Here is a 14,622-nt window from a genome sequence, read left to right on the forward strand (position 1 = left end):
CAACTCTCCTGTAATGAGTGTTTAGAAAGTCTTGTAGCAGTTTAATTGGCTCAGGAGATGATGGTGATTAACTGGCTACATCAAACATTTGCTCTGTGGTAAATATTTAGATTAGCAGTGTCGGGGAAAGGGGCTTATCACAGTTGTTCATATATTTCCTGGGGAATTCCCATATCAACATGGTTGGATACCCTCAGTTGTGTGAGAAAATGTTTCTTGTTTTCTTTTTTTCAGTATGGGTCAACTGACCCTTTTAATAAATTTCCTGTTTTTTCTTAGGCACCTCTGGTACTCAATTTAGAGCAGAACGGATTAAGATCCCTCCAATTCGTTATCCTCGCGCCACTGGATCTGACAAAGGTACTGTTCAGTCTGGGAGCAACATCTACTGATACCAAATGTTACTTCAATTTTTTTATATCCTCTGTCACTCCAGGCTCACTTACACATTCGGAGGGTAGCAGCCCAACACCTCCAATGTCCCCTGTCAACCTGGACACGTCGTCTTTCACTAGCAGCCAATCGCAGAGCTCCATTTCCACCCAACCTAGGATATCAGTCAGCCCTGCTTCGATTGGTGACAGGCGAAAGGATGGGTAGGCCAACCGAATCCTCATCATTGTCCGAATCTTTATCTTTATCCCACCATGATTCAGCACCACAAGACATGTTTTCCACCATTTGTCTCTACTTTTTGTCTGGTTCATTGTGATTAAATGCTTGCAAAGCAGTAAACAAAGCCCCAAGCCTCCATCCAACACTGTCACCACAATCTATCATTTTATTATCTTCACTTTCTTCTCTGCTGCTGAGCCTTGTAACTTGAAATCTTTCTGTCTTTGTCTGTTTTTATTTTTTCCCTGTCATTCTGCTTCTCAGATTTGTCTCTTACTGCACTTCCTCTGTTAGACCTCCACTTGGAATTAAGCCCAAGTTCTTCTCTTTAAGAAGCTTGAGGTTTGTCTTGTGCTGGTAGCACATACAGTATAAGCACTGTCTGCAGGACTGTTGGAGCACAGATCTTATCATTCTGCCTACACTCTGCATATATAAATGTTACAGTCTAGACTCACTTTGCAGCAGCGGTGCTAGATTCTTTTGAATGTTTAATAATGGCAGTAATGAAATGGATGTGTATCCTTAGGTCGTCATCTTCTCTGCTCATTATTTATTCAGAATGCTGTTAAATGTTGTATGATTGCATGACACGAAGTGGGATTTGAAAATGCACGCTTGGCACATCAGCCACAACATTAAAACCGTGTTCTTGGTACAGTGTGCTACAAAAACAGCTTGGACCATTAGGGGCACAAACATAAGACCTTTGGGCGTGTCTGGTATTGTCAGACACGAGGCTACAGGCTCAAGCATCAGATGCTTGATCAGATTGGGATTTTGAGAGGTTGGAGGCCCTGACATTGTCCAGTTGGGGACTGTCGTTGCCTTCATATGGTGCTGCTGTTTTTGTGGGTGGTATCAGCCACATACCAGGATCGTGATTACTGTTATTTACTTTACCTGCAAGGGGTTTTTAATGTTGTGGCTGGTTCGTGCATATTATTGTTTGAACAATACACATTTGTGTGAAAAATGTCACATGATTCGGTGATTATTTGCATACATGACATGCATGATAGCATGCAGACTCATATTGTGTAGGAAAACATTAGATTGAAGGGAAGAGCTTATTCTAAATTTTCTTTCCCAAAGTTGCATGCTTGCAACCTTTCTATAAGATGTCAAAACGCATAAATGTTCTTTTTTTCCCCTGAAGGCCGTACCTGGGGGAGCCACGAAATGTGACGGTACAGAAGGGAGCAGAACCGCTTGGTATCTCCATTGTGAGTGGAGAGAATGGCGGAGTGTTTGTGTCCAAAGTGACAGCAGGTAGCATTGCTCATCAAGCTCGATTAGAGTACGGAGATCAACTTCTCGAGGTACATTAGCTACTTTACTGCATATCCATGATTTATCATTTTTTTCTGCCTCCAATGAATCCCTTCTGTTTCCAGTTTAATGGAATCAACCTTCGCAATGCCAATGAGCAGCAGGCACGGCTGGTGATCGGGCAGCAATGTGACACGGTCACCATTTTGGCTCAGTATAATCCACACATGTTTCAGCTGGGGAATCACTCTCGTTCAGGGTAAGAGGGAGACGAGAGCTTAGCAGTGCCCTTTTCTGTATAAAGCATAGTATGTGCAAAGCAAACGCATGAGTACACAATCGTAAAGGCTTCATACTGTAGCACAGGAATAAGAAATGGGTTATGTAATTATGATTGAGTAACAAATATTAACACTAAAAAGGAGATGGCACGAATGTGCTATAACAGTAAACAAACCCTAAAGTGTCTATTCTCTAAAAACCAGTTATTTGGACTTTAGGGTAAAATATATTAAATGATTAGAAAAGATTCTGACTTTGTTTCTCATCTTTTTAGTTCTCGGATGGAATCCATCAGCAACCAGCCGTCACCCCATGACAGCGGAGCCACCACACCGGACAATCACTCCACTGTAGATTTACTGAGTGAGCAGGATGAAGGCACGATTACTCCTGCATCCAAACAAACGACTCCTGCCACTAGTCCACACATCTCCTCCAGGTAGTAGCTTTATATCTGCTTTTATGTTCGCTGGGTTGATATGGTGTTTTAATACAGCCCTTTAAAATAGACTTTGAATCTACTGGTCGAACTTCTTAAAATGCATTTTTCTTTCAGGCTTCCTGGTTCAAATCAGCGCAGGGTTCCAGACTATCGGTTGGTGAGGCTGAAGAGGATCCACGTGGAGCTGGGAGTTCAGATCTGTGGAGGGAACCTTTATGGCATCTTTGTGGAGAGTTTAGATGATGACAGCCCTGCTAGGGGTCCTGATGGTTTACTGCCTGGAGATTTGATGCTGGAGGTATCTTTCATATTTGTCAATAACTATGATGCACCAAAGTTGTCATGTGTTCAATAAAAAGAGTAAGTTGCAGTAGCTGTAGTGAAAACAATACTGGACATAATTCTGTGATTTGTGTACCTGTATTATAATGCTCTGAGGCTAGAAGAAAAGCACATTAAAGCAGGTTTAGACATAGAATCTGACTGCTTTCTGTCTTATAGATGATTGTCTTTATAGTTTTCATTTATTTGTTTTTTTTTAAAACAGTACAATGGTGTCAGCATGAAGAACAAAACTAAAGAAGATGCTTACCTGGAATTGTTGAAACCAGCTGAAACGATCACCTTCAAGGTCCAGAACTATGCAGACAACCTTGATGCAGTAAGAGAGAGTCCCGGAGATGGATTTTTCATAAGGTACCCTGAATATTTATCAGGCCACTGAAATTAAACTGCTGAGATGACATGAATATTGTGCCTTTTTAATTTTATGTTAAACAAAATCCAAAATGGAACCTAACCACCGGGAAATGGGCGGTAAAGTTTGGGAACATTGAGCTAACAGAACAGACATGTTTTTGTGATTTGTGTGTCAGGTCAATAACTTGTTGAAGCTTGTAAGTATAGCTTGTAAGACTTGTTTTTCCATTATAGTCTGCAAAGTTTTGTTTATTATGCCATTGACATCTTCCCCAACTACTTTATTCATATTTGGCAGAGCACTTTATGAGAGAGTGGCAGAAATGGAGCAGGAGCTAAGCTTTAAGAAAGATGACATCCTTTATGTTGAAGACACACTACCAAATGGTAATTTTGGCTTCTGGATGGCCTGGCAGCTTGATGAGAGTGCACAGAAACTAGAGAAAGGACAGATTCCAAGTAAATACATGTAAGTACAGTGTAAGAATTTGTGGTTTTCTGATTTAGAAAATCTGATGAGAAATTCTACATTCATCAAACTTTAATGTTAAAGAACATTAGTTTGATAGCATGTTGATATGGATTGAAATATTATCTCCATAAGGATGGACCAGGAATTCTACAGAAGGCACAGCATGGCTGATATGAAGGATGAAAACGGCACTAGCAGGACGCTGTCTGCTGCTGCTCGGAGGTCATTCTTTCGCCGGAGGCTAAAGCACAAACGGAGTGGATCCAAGGATGGAAAGGACATGACGGCTTTGGACGCCATTAGCACAGATTCTTTACCCATCACAGAGGGTGAGAAACCCTCTTCTAAACACAACTTTATTTAAAAATGCACAAAAAAAGACATAATTGTATAAGAAAGGTTGATTCTGGAATAAGCACATATTTGGATTTTCTTGAGCGCTTACTTCACCAGCATTGCATTATACTGTCATCACATTGTTAAACTTACAAAGGACGGTTTGAAATCAAAAAGTTCACAGTGAATACAGCAGATTATTGTATTTCACACATTCCTTCTCAAGAGTTGGACCTAAAATTACCCACAAATCTGTTCAACCACAGGCAGATTTTTCAGAGGTTTGAATGTGGAGCACGCTGCAGAGGCTTGCTCACTTTCTAAGCATCCAAGATTTAATTTACTGGATATAGTCTTGACTTCAGTCAATTTATCAGACTTCACACAGCTGCATCTGGAGGTGCAACAAACATAATTACATTTCATCACAGACACCACAGTTTTACCAAATAAATTTTAGTCTTTGGTGTTTAAAATCAGTTCCCTTTAAGTGTTTAAAGAAAAGTTCATACATTTATTTATTTATTTATTTATTTATTTATTTATTTAAATAAAAGCCTTTTCCCAATTAAGCCTAATCTCTAAGACTTAATAATACTCTCAAGTTTGAAAAGTTCAGATTTTATTCTTTAGGCTTGATACTAGATAGAAACTGCTACTTTGAATGTCCCTATTAACCTTACGTGATGATTTGTTGCCAGATTTGTGAGGCAGATCTCAGGCATGAAGATGTGTTTATATAGCTGGATTTTTCTTGAAAGAAACTGAAGCTTTCACATGACACAGAAACCATGGTTAAAATGAGCAGCAGTGTCTCTCTCCTGTTATGCCTTTGGAATAAATTGCTTTCGTTTATTCCCTGCACAGACGGCGTGAGCCTCATGTACCAGCGGGTTCAGAAGGTGGAGTGCTCTTCGCCTCGTCCAGTGCTGATCTTGGGTCCATTAGTGGAGGCCTGTAAGGACATGTTGGAGAAGGAGGCTCCTACCAAGTTCTGTCGCTGTTTGCCTGGTGAGCTTCTGATTTGTGTGAATTTATACATGAAGGATGTGTGTGTCCATCAGACTTGTGTTATTGCGCAAGGGAGATTTCACTGAGAGCTACCTAACATGAAACTCAAAGATCAGAGAACTTGACGTGTATATTAAAATAAAAAATGTTGCTTTTTTTTTCTTTACTTTTAGAAATTATGAAGGCATCTCAGCAGGCAATAGAGCGTGGAGTAAAGGATTGTGTGTTCATTGATTACAAACGGAGGAGTGGGCATTTTGACGTGACAACAGTCGCCTCAATAAAAGAAATCACAGAAAAGGTAAATTTAAAATAACCTTAATCTGCATTATTTATTGATTTGCTTGTCCAGAAATGACACATTTATGACCCTGCACCAATAGCAGTTGTAGCTTGAAGTTTTACAGCTGCCAAGTTTATGCACTGCTGTCTTTACAACTTTTCTTACAATCTTCAGAGGAATTTCAGCTGCATTCCAAATAATGCAATACAGCCAAACTTCCAAACTGATTAAAATAACTTGATTGGCTACATATTTTCAAAGAACCTTTATTTTTTTATGTTGACATTTATGATGTTGTTGATATCCCATAAACTGCTAGAAGTCTTTAAACACAGAGCGTGAAAATAAATACTTGATATTTTCTGCAGTGTTCTTTTTTTGAAACATCTCCCATTTCTCATGTTGTCCTGTCATATTTTTTTCTCTCATAGGACTGTCACTGCTTACTTGACATTGCCCCTCACGCCATTGAACGTCTTCACATGGTTCACATCTACCCAATCATCATATTCATCCGCTACAAAAATGCCAAGCAGATAAAGTGAGTAATTTCATGCCTGCTTTGACTTTTAAATTTTTTTATTTTTTTATTTCTACCTGTCAGACATGTTGAGCATGCTTTGTGTTGTGGTACCGGTTTTGTTTACCCAGTTATTTGTCAACCTTGAACAACATACAGAGAGAACTCATCCAAAGCTTTTGCCTCTGGAGGCTGTTTCTGAGAAGAAAGGGAAAATGTGGGCCATAGCATTTTCAAATTCATGAACAAAACTCATCCGTATATTCTGAACTAAAGTAATAATCTGTTTCTATTTTGCAAATAACTACTTGGGCATTAAATCAATATGTAATCTAAAAATGTCGAGTCATAAAGAATTATTTAAAGATTACTTAAAGTTCCCCCATTTTAAAGCCATTCTCGCTTGAAGGACTGATTATTCTTGATTATGCTTAATTTTATCTGGCTTGAGACAGTTGCTTGGGAAATTGGCATCCGCAGAAGTCTTGCTGGTTTTATAATCACATTTGCCCTCCATCCATAACAAAACGAATTGATCAACCAAAATTTGATCAGCATCATTAGTTGCGAAGACACGACGTGCTCTCTTCCACCACCTGTTTTCATCGACTGATGGTGATGGCTCACAGATCCTCTGCTTTTTCATTTGTAATCCGTGGGAAGATTAAATCTGCTGAACCTTCGGCATGGTGCTTCATGCACATGCGCACACAAACGCATGCAAATCAGGGCAAACTCGGGTCGGGCAGGAACAGGCTTTTTCCACCACGCACGTACACACACGCGTCCATAAATCTATGAAACGGTGCAGCAGGCAAACATGGTTCAGATTGATTCCTGCTAAGCCTTCGCTGTCATCAGCTGAGTGCCAGCTGTCCTGGGAGGGGCTCACGAGGCCTGTGGCTCCGCTTCGTGGTGTGGGTGGCTAAAAACACACGATGCCCTGCCGGCCTCAGCTTCCATGTACACAAAAACACACCTCCCACTGCCTGCTGCAGCAACTGACAGGAGCCCAAGGTTTTTCATGGGTTTCTATCCTCTGAGAAGCATCAGCAGACCAAAATGTTGACTGCATAATGAGTGAAAGGAGAGAGAGACAGTGGTATTCTAGGTTAAGTCGGAGGTAAAAGATGAAGACTGGTAAACACATGAATTCTCAAGGCTGTGTGCGGTCATGGGTACTGAGTGGGATGGATGGGTTTAAAGTAGGGAGATTTCACTGAAGCTAAGCTGTTAGATTTGTTGGCAGAAATGAGAAGTTTTGCTGTAAAAACTAGTAGAAATCTCCTTTAAATTGCATCTATAGTTACTTTAGTCAACATCTGAGTATTTTTTTATTTTTTTTATTTTCATTTTGATAAAATGTTAATAAGGGTAGTTGATCCTTGTTAACTTTGCTGATTTATCCAAAAAGACTTTCTTGTCTATTACTGCCAGTAGAATTTCCAGGAAAATGGTTTTCATTTAAGTTAATGTTGGCAGTAGCAGCCCAGAAACATGAATAATTTATATGCAGTTGAATTGGGATAAATGTATTCACATTTTTGTATAAAAGAAATTCACTCTAAAATTTGTATTTAGCAATGTTCAAGATGTTTTAAAATATCCACACACTATTATTACTGTTATAAACATGTCTGCAGATTTTTAGTAATACAAAATATGGAAATTGTGACTGTTTTGTTGACATGTTGACATCAAGAATCTGACACTTTGAGTGTTTGAAATGAGGTTTTGTAGCAGGCTGACAGGGCTGATGTTTCCTCAGAGAGCAGAAGGACCCTTTGTACCTGCGGGATAAACTGTCTCAGAAACATTCCAAGGAGCAGTTTGAGGCAGCACAGAAAATAGAGCAGGACTACAGCCGCTTCTTCACAGGTTGGTGGGATAGGGTTATGTTCACTCGATGTTAATTTGTATACAGGCATTATAATTCTAATGATTGTAACCTTAACCACACCTACAGTACACAGAAATGTGTAACTGCAAACTGAATCCCAGTTTACAAAGAAAGGTGTATTTTTGTAACCATTTTTTCACCTCGGGCTTAAAAGTCCATCAATAACTGTTTGATGGCATTTATTGCTGTATGTCCAACATTTTTAGTGATAGTCTCTGAGATTTGTTTTTAAGTGTATTTATTTCATGTTATTTAGAGTTTAGTCTTAAAGAGGAGGTATTGGGAGCACTGTATGTGTGTTCTTTAAGAAATCAGAGTTAAAGTTCTGGTATCTGGAGCAGCAGACAGTCTGACACCCAACTGTCTGCCTGATTAATGACTAGAAAAGGAGGCGACTTATACACAAGGGCTTTTGCAATGAACACATACCACAACTGATCCCGTCTATTAGGGAGAGTAGGCCGGCCAACTTCTGCACACATGCCACGATTGTGATTATATTTATCAGCACTTTCATTAAAAGTATCTGTTGATAGACAGCTTATACCAGTTTGTCTTCACAGTTTACAACTGTAAGTCTTTTATTTCCACAGTCCTGTTGGTTGGTGTCAACATTAGTCTCATTACATGCTTGATATAATTGAAAATCGGTAGGGCTTGGATTATGCAAAAATAAGAAAAAATCACATTGGTCTGGGAGCTGAGTGACTGAATGGAAAAAATCAAAGAACTTTCAATGGGATGTGTTAACCACAAAAATACCACCCTCCTCCCAACTGTATTGCAGGTATTGTCCAGGGAGGCAGCGTCTCCTACATTTGCACTCAGATCATGACCATCGTGGAGCAGGAACAGAGTAAAGTACTGTGGATTCCAGATGGAGCCCTGTAAAAGTATCTCCCCTTGTTCATGTCACCCAGAAACATTCCAGGATGTAGCGAAGATGTTCAAATCCAGCAGTTCACAGCAGACTCGATGGTTAACATCCAATACTTCTCACTTACAGCAATATCAGCACACATGATCATTTGCAATATTCCTACTACAGTAATTATGTAGTACAGAGACTTGTTTACACTAGTCTTCAATACTTGAATTGTGTATTCCCTCATATTCAGTAGCACTCCTTTAATCCCTTGAATTGTCAGACCACAGGGACTCTGCATCAACTCCAAACTGAAGATGGACCACTGTGTTCCCTCCTTTATATTTATGTCTTCTCTTGCCATTTAATTTATCTAATCAAGTCAAAGATGTTGGTTATGATCCTTTGTTATACAACTGTAGCTCTCTAGTGAATAATGTTCTTATTTATAGAGGAGAAATTGCTTCCTTCACATTATGTCAGTCTTTATTTTGAGCATTTCACTCCTCATATAATATTGTGCCAAGCTAAATATATTTAATACACCACACTTATTAACACTGCAATTTTCCTTGTAAATCATGCAGCAGGTTTGCTAGTTTCTGCCAATATTCTTTGTCAGGTGGATTTTTATTTTTTATTTTTTTTTGTTTTTAAATTTAAGAAGGGATTTTTTTTTTTTTCATCTGTTGGCTAAACACATGTACGTGTTCCTCCTTGAATTTTCACGTCAATCACGTTGAGAGCATTTCATCTGGATGTCAGATAAAACACTTTACGTCAGGCTTTCTCCAAATGAAGGTTATTGTTTCTATAAAATATTAAACATTCAGTTAATGGAGTGCAAGTTGTCTGTGTTTTCTTTGCACATCTGAATGCTAACATCAGCTCACAAATAGCGGGCTGGTTATTTGTCGAGAAAAACTGGACTCACGTTGGACCTCAATCAGTGCACAGTTTGTCCTCGAGGGGGAGTAATTTACCACTAGACGAGAGAAAACAAGATGTCCTGTTTAGTACTTTTCCTTACCATGTTTTTATAACTGCCTATATAAATACTCTTATTCCAATATTTGGAAACTTTTTACAATTTGGGTTTTCTAAGCCTTTAATGCATGATGGCGTGGAAACAATGAAAATGTATGGTGTATTCTCTGCTGCAATGTGTTTTTTAAACTCGTATTTCCATCAGTGCTGGAGAAAACGTCTTCTCATTTAAAGGCTCCAGACAGCCTTAGATTGATGTTAAAGCTCCATATAAAGATATAGGACACCAATAAGAGAATTTCATTTTCGTCAGTTTGCCCCACCTTATTATGGAAATACAGTTTGAAATTTGATTATAGTTTAGGAACATAGATCTAATGTACAAAACTAAAACGTCCGTACAAAATTAAGGGTTTAAAAGCACGGTGGCTCTAACCATAAAGTTACAACCATCAAAAATTGATGAAGCGGTCACTATAAATAACCAGACATCAAGATAAGCATCGACGTCTGCTATTGATGGCTCCTCCCCCGCTACCTGTAAATCTGCGATGCCATCTTCCAACAAATGGATGTGACAGAGGGAGTCGGAGAACCAGAATTGCGTACAAGAATAAAACGGTCATTTTTTTTCCAACCCAAACGATATATCCGTAAAGGAAACGACAAACTGCGGCCTTTGACGCGAGGACGGCATTCAACAGTGTGCGGTGCTGAGCTCGAGTAGCGGACCTGCTGAAGGCTACGCTGTTTTAAAAAAAAAAAAAAAAAAAAAAAACAAGGTGGAGGAGTGAGTGAATCGACTGGCGACGACAGCACGCCTCTTCAGTGTAATCATAACGCCGCTGCAGTTTCATCCATCGGATCTGTGAGAAAACCGTGAGTTTTGAGGAGTTTGAACAAGAAATTTGATTTTTACGCACACGTCTAACGGATGACGCGCAATCCCGGCCAAGATCGCGCATCGTGAGGCGCACGACTGAGATCTTAATTTCAAAAGAAGTTTGGGGTTTTTTTTTTAATTGCGAGTGTGGCTCGTGTGGACTTTAACTTTTACATCTTTGCTTAGAGTGAAGCCAGATGAGATGGAAGAGGAGCGGAAGGTGGTTGGCTGAACATGCCTGAGCCGTTGTGGCATCAGGGGGCGCTGGCTGGAGCTCCCCAAAGGCCCTGAATCCCAGTTGAGTTGATTGTTTGTTTTTAGGGGCTGGCAGGTGACCAGAAGTCGGTAATGCCGAAAAACAGGGAGAGATTCAACCCGGACCCATCCATCCACATATCCAAGATGAATGTGATCATCCCGTTCTCACCAGATGTGCCCTGTGATAACAACGGCCAGCGGATGTGGTGGGCTTTCCTCGCCTCCTCCATGGTCACTTTCTTTGGGGGTCTCTTCATAATCCTGCTGTGGAGAACTCTCAAATACCTGTGGACCGTATGCTGCCACTGTAACGCCAAAAAGAAGGTACGCCAGCTCATTTCATAACGCAGCACTCCTCCATGAAATCATCATAGAGGGGTTTTTGTGCAGCAGCCACTTTGATTTGGGCTTGTAATTAAATCTGTAGTAGGTCCAATCACAGTGCATGACTCTGAATAATGAACTCTGCTATTCTTGGCTTAATGTCACATACAATGCGAGCCTGTTATAATAAAACCTCTTTGATCTTGGACTGTAGGCTGTTAACGAGGAAAGTTGGTCCTCGTTAACAGCAGGTTTGCAGTTGGAGCTACAGCTAACACTTGTTGGTGCACCGCATTCAGTTTGTTCTTAGTTGATTTGAAGGTGATCCAGCGCACAAGTAGCCTACAAGTATTGTAAAAAGCTTAACTATCATATGAATTTAACATGTTGAGGAGCTTAATTCCCACACAATAAGAAAACACTTTGTGGGAATATTATGAAGATAGTTTGACATTTGTACAACGTACAACCAATACTTGTGGTCATACATTGAAGGTTAGTGGAAGTTAAATTGTGCTGCTAAAAATAGGGGAGCAAAACTAAAACCTGGTGTTTCCAGATATCATGTCCCGCTTAATGTGGATAATCCACCGGCCTCAAGCGCAGGACATTTTGGATTGGAGCTACATTCTGTTGAAGAATTTCTCACTGGTTGTTCTGTAAATTATCCAGAGTAGCAGAGGCAAAATGTGCTGCTGAATCTTATTTTTACTATTATTTTTTGGAATGCTTCAAACAAAAATCCATCCAGCTGCATTTTATTGAGGACAAGGGATTTTTAATCTTCTGTAAACAGCAACTTAGCGTAGTTTCCCCCCTTTTGAGTTCTTGTCAACATAATCTGAAGTCAGCATCATTTTCTTTCTGAAACTGTCCAGCTGAAGTTTGTTTAGTGTATTTCATAAAGTCTGGAATACTCTCACCTGTTGAGGACATATGGAGCTATCAGGGGCTGCTACATGGGTCAGATATGTTCATACGTGTCTTTGTGTAATCTCCAGAGACAGCAGCAGTAGTATTTAATTCAACTGCTACTACATTTTCGGCCTCACAGTAATGACATCATCTGCGCCAGGCCGTCTGCAGTCGTGTGTTAGAAAAATAAAAAATCTTTCTGTTGTGTTTTTCCATAAAGTCTCATTTTAGAGTTTCCGCCATTACGCATATGCTTAAGGACAAAGATGGACTAGCTGATAAAAGTGCAAGAGATGGAGCAGTTTGTCTTAATGCATGTGCATTCATTTCTCAGACAGGCAGTCAGGGTGTAACAGAATCGCTAAAGGCTGCATGCAGGGTGGTGCTGACCTTTTGAAGGGAGACGTCTGTATCATTTCCATGGTTGGGTTGAAGCTGCTTACAATTAAGGCTGCACATAACAATTAGAGTCATGGGTTATTTAATATGTCGATGTATCTTCTTTCTTTAAAATACAGAAAATACATCTTCCCAGCACCCAAATATAAACTACCAACAATTCAGCTGTATTAGTTGTCATGATACAAAGGGACAACTTACAAATATTTCAGGTTTTTGCTTCATAAATGAATAAACCTGAAAGACCGACACATTTTTCCGACTAATATTTAAGAGGATCCGTTTGTTTGGTTTGGTTTTTGGCCAAGATTTATTTATAGATGTAGAAAATTGGAACAGAAATGCTTTCCTGAAAACGGATCATGCTGAGGTTTTTCGTTTCAGGGTCCACAGCTGAACACTGTTTATGTGCGCATATAAGAGAGCAGTCAGGTCTTTTTGTGTGTTTTTGTGGAGCTGCCGAGCTCCACCAACCTGTTGTGCTACTCTGTGGGAGTCAGCCAGAGACGGGTCATCCTTTCACTTCCAATCTCTCCCTCTCTGCCTTTTGCTCTCCTGGCATTCATTTCATAACTCCTGCCCTGTTTTCTTCTCACCCTCTCTTCCTCATCCAAGAAGCAACCTTCCTCCAAAGTGTCAGGAATGCAGTGTCAGGCGCATACCGTATGTGCCATATGAATCAGTACTTTTGTTGCTAAGCAACTGGCAAGCAAAGGATTTCATTAGAAGAGTAAATCTCTGTTATGCAGTGGCTGTGAGATGTGGCAGGTTGTGTTGGAGGAACACCTCCCCACCCCCTCCCAGTCTGTGCATGTCATTAGCAGCCCAAACATGGAGCGTTAAGTGCATTGTTCATAGATGGGAGTTGATAATCTGTTTCCTTCTATTCTGATTTTTTTTAAACTTTGTTTTCCCCCTCTGTGGGGCTTTCACTGCCCAACTCTGCTCTGATCTGACAGCTCTTATGTCTCTGAGCCTCCATCTCTGTGGCTCTGTTCTCCCAGACTGATGGAAATCGATGAAACACGTCATTTGCGAGGTTCTGATGAATGGCTGCTATTATCCGTCTAGGAAAGAGGAAGAAATTGTTTTCATTGTAAATGGCACTGTACTCACAATGGGAGGATGACAAGTTGTGGCAGCTCCTCCGTCATGGTGCAGACTTTGTGAAACTTGCGCACACTTCTTTATTAGCTTGCGTTGAGTTTTGAGAGACCACATCTCCACTTATCCACGAACTGACTAGTGTTCAGTGATAATGTTTCATTGGACAATAAGAATTCCTGATGCCCCAAAGTGTCCAGAAGTTTATTACGGCAGTATTTCTGCTGGTTTTGATCCAGATACAAAAAACAGCAATGGATGGATTGTGATGAAATTTTTCTGGAGACGTTCATGTTCCCCTTTGTTATGGATTTTTTCATTAGGTGAGGTCTGAAATGTCGTGCTCAGTGGAGCCTTTTTGGGACACGATGACGTAACATCTCTGCTCACTCTTCATCAGTCTTGTATCTAAAGGGGCCATAAGGCCAAACAGCATTTTTTTCTTGTTTTTTAATCATTTGACTCTTATTTGGACCAAAGAGTAAACGCAGAAGGGAGCATAGAAACTCTCTTGAATGATGTATTTCAAAAGTAGGTTATCCTAAATCTCTCTGGCTTATAGGTCTGTTCATTTTTGCTCTGATGGTACCAAGATGCAGTAAGGTGTTACTCCTGCATACATTTAAACCTGGTATCACAAGAACCACATTACCTCTCACAGACACACCTTCTATAACATAAATGGTGAGGGAGCAGTCTTGATATCGATTTAAAGGAGTGCTGTGAAAACTTAAATGTATTATACATCAGTAGAAAGTAGACAGGAAAGCAGGGAATGACATATACCAAATGGTCAGATCGCCTGCTCACCTAAGAGATCTGTAGTGGTGTCAAAGTATGACATCTTTGCTAGAGGTGTTACATTTGTTTTGTTATGAATCATTTTTGTTGCATCATACTTTTAGAACAGGTCCAATCACATTGGTGTTAATAACTCTAGTTTTAATTTGGCTAATTGGGCGGTGGTCCGCCAAGGTGCCTCAGTGATTATCACTGTGGCCTCACAGCAAGAAGGTCCTGGCTTTAAAGCTGCAAGCTGATTGGGGCCTTTGTAT

The 14,622-nt window shown here is 40.1% G+C and overlaps 2 protein-coding genes across 11 annotated transcripts in view; both read left to right on the forward strand.

Annotated features, from left to right (window-relative positions):
* LOC146381489 (disks large homolog 5-like) overlaps positions 1-9,538 on the forward strand; it is a 30,701-nt gene extending 21,163 nt beyond the window's left edge. For 4 of the 5 annotated variants that reach the window (XM_084937549.1, XM_084937550.1, XM_084937552.1 and 1 more), the window contains exons 20-34: positions 280-360; positions 437-596; positions 880-957; positions 1,775-1,937; positions 2,013-2,146; positions 2,444-2,608; positions 2,726-2,909; positions 3,159-3,307; positions 3,609-3,779; positions 3,915-4,111; positions 4,986-5,129; positions 5,303-5,430; positions 5,844-5,953; positions 7,701-7,810; positions 8,620-9,538. In XM_084937549.1, coding sequence (XP_084793675.1) covers positions 280-360; positions 437-596; positions 880-957; positions 1,775-1,937; positions 2,013-2,146; positions 2,444-2,608; positions 2,726-2,909; positions 3,159-3,307; positions 3,609-3,779; positions 3,915-4,111; positions 4,986-5,129; positions 5,303-5,430; positions 5,844-5,953; positions 7,701-7,810; positions 8,620-8,723 — 2,078 coding nt within the window. In that variant the 3' untranslated portion in view covers positions 8,724-9,538. The remainder of the gene's footprint in view (positions 1-279; positions 361-436; positions 597-879; positions 958-1,774; positions 1,938-2,012; positions 2,147-2,443; positions 2,609-2,725; positions 2,910-3,158; positions 3,308-3,608; positions 3,780-3,914; positions 4,112-4,985; positions 5,130-5,302; positions 5,431-5,843; positions 5,954-7,700; positions 7,811-8,619) is intronic. The other variant, XM_084937551.1, reaches the window with a different exon arrangement.
* Positions 9,539-10,202: 664 nt separating this feature from the next.
* Positions 10,203-14,622, forward strand: part of LOC146381490 (calcium-activated potassium channel subunit alpha-1a) — a 97,797-nt gene continuing 93,377 nt past the window's right edge. For 2 of the 6 annotated variants that reach the window (XM_084937559.1, XM_084937558.1), the window contains exon 1: positions 10,209-11,149. In XM_084937559.1, coding sequence (XP_084793685.1) covers positions 10,916-11,149 — 234 coding nt within the window. In that variant the 5' untranslated portion in view covers positions 10,209-10,915. Of the gene's footprint in view, positions 11,150-14,622 lie in introns of all 6 variants that reach the window. The other 4 variants (XM_084937555.1, XM_084937554.1, XM_084937556.1 and 1 more) reach the window with 4 other exon arrangements.

Source organism: Perissodus microlepis, chromosome 8 (assembly GCF_051167445.1).
Source record: "Perissodus microlepis isolate ML-2025 ecotype Zambia chromosome 8, ASM5116744v1, whole genome shotgun sequence".
NCBI classification, from domain to species: Eukaryota; Metazoa; Chordata; class Actinopteri; order Cichliformes; family Cichlidae; genus Perissodus; species Perissodus microlepis.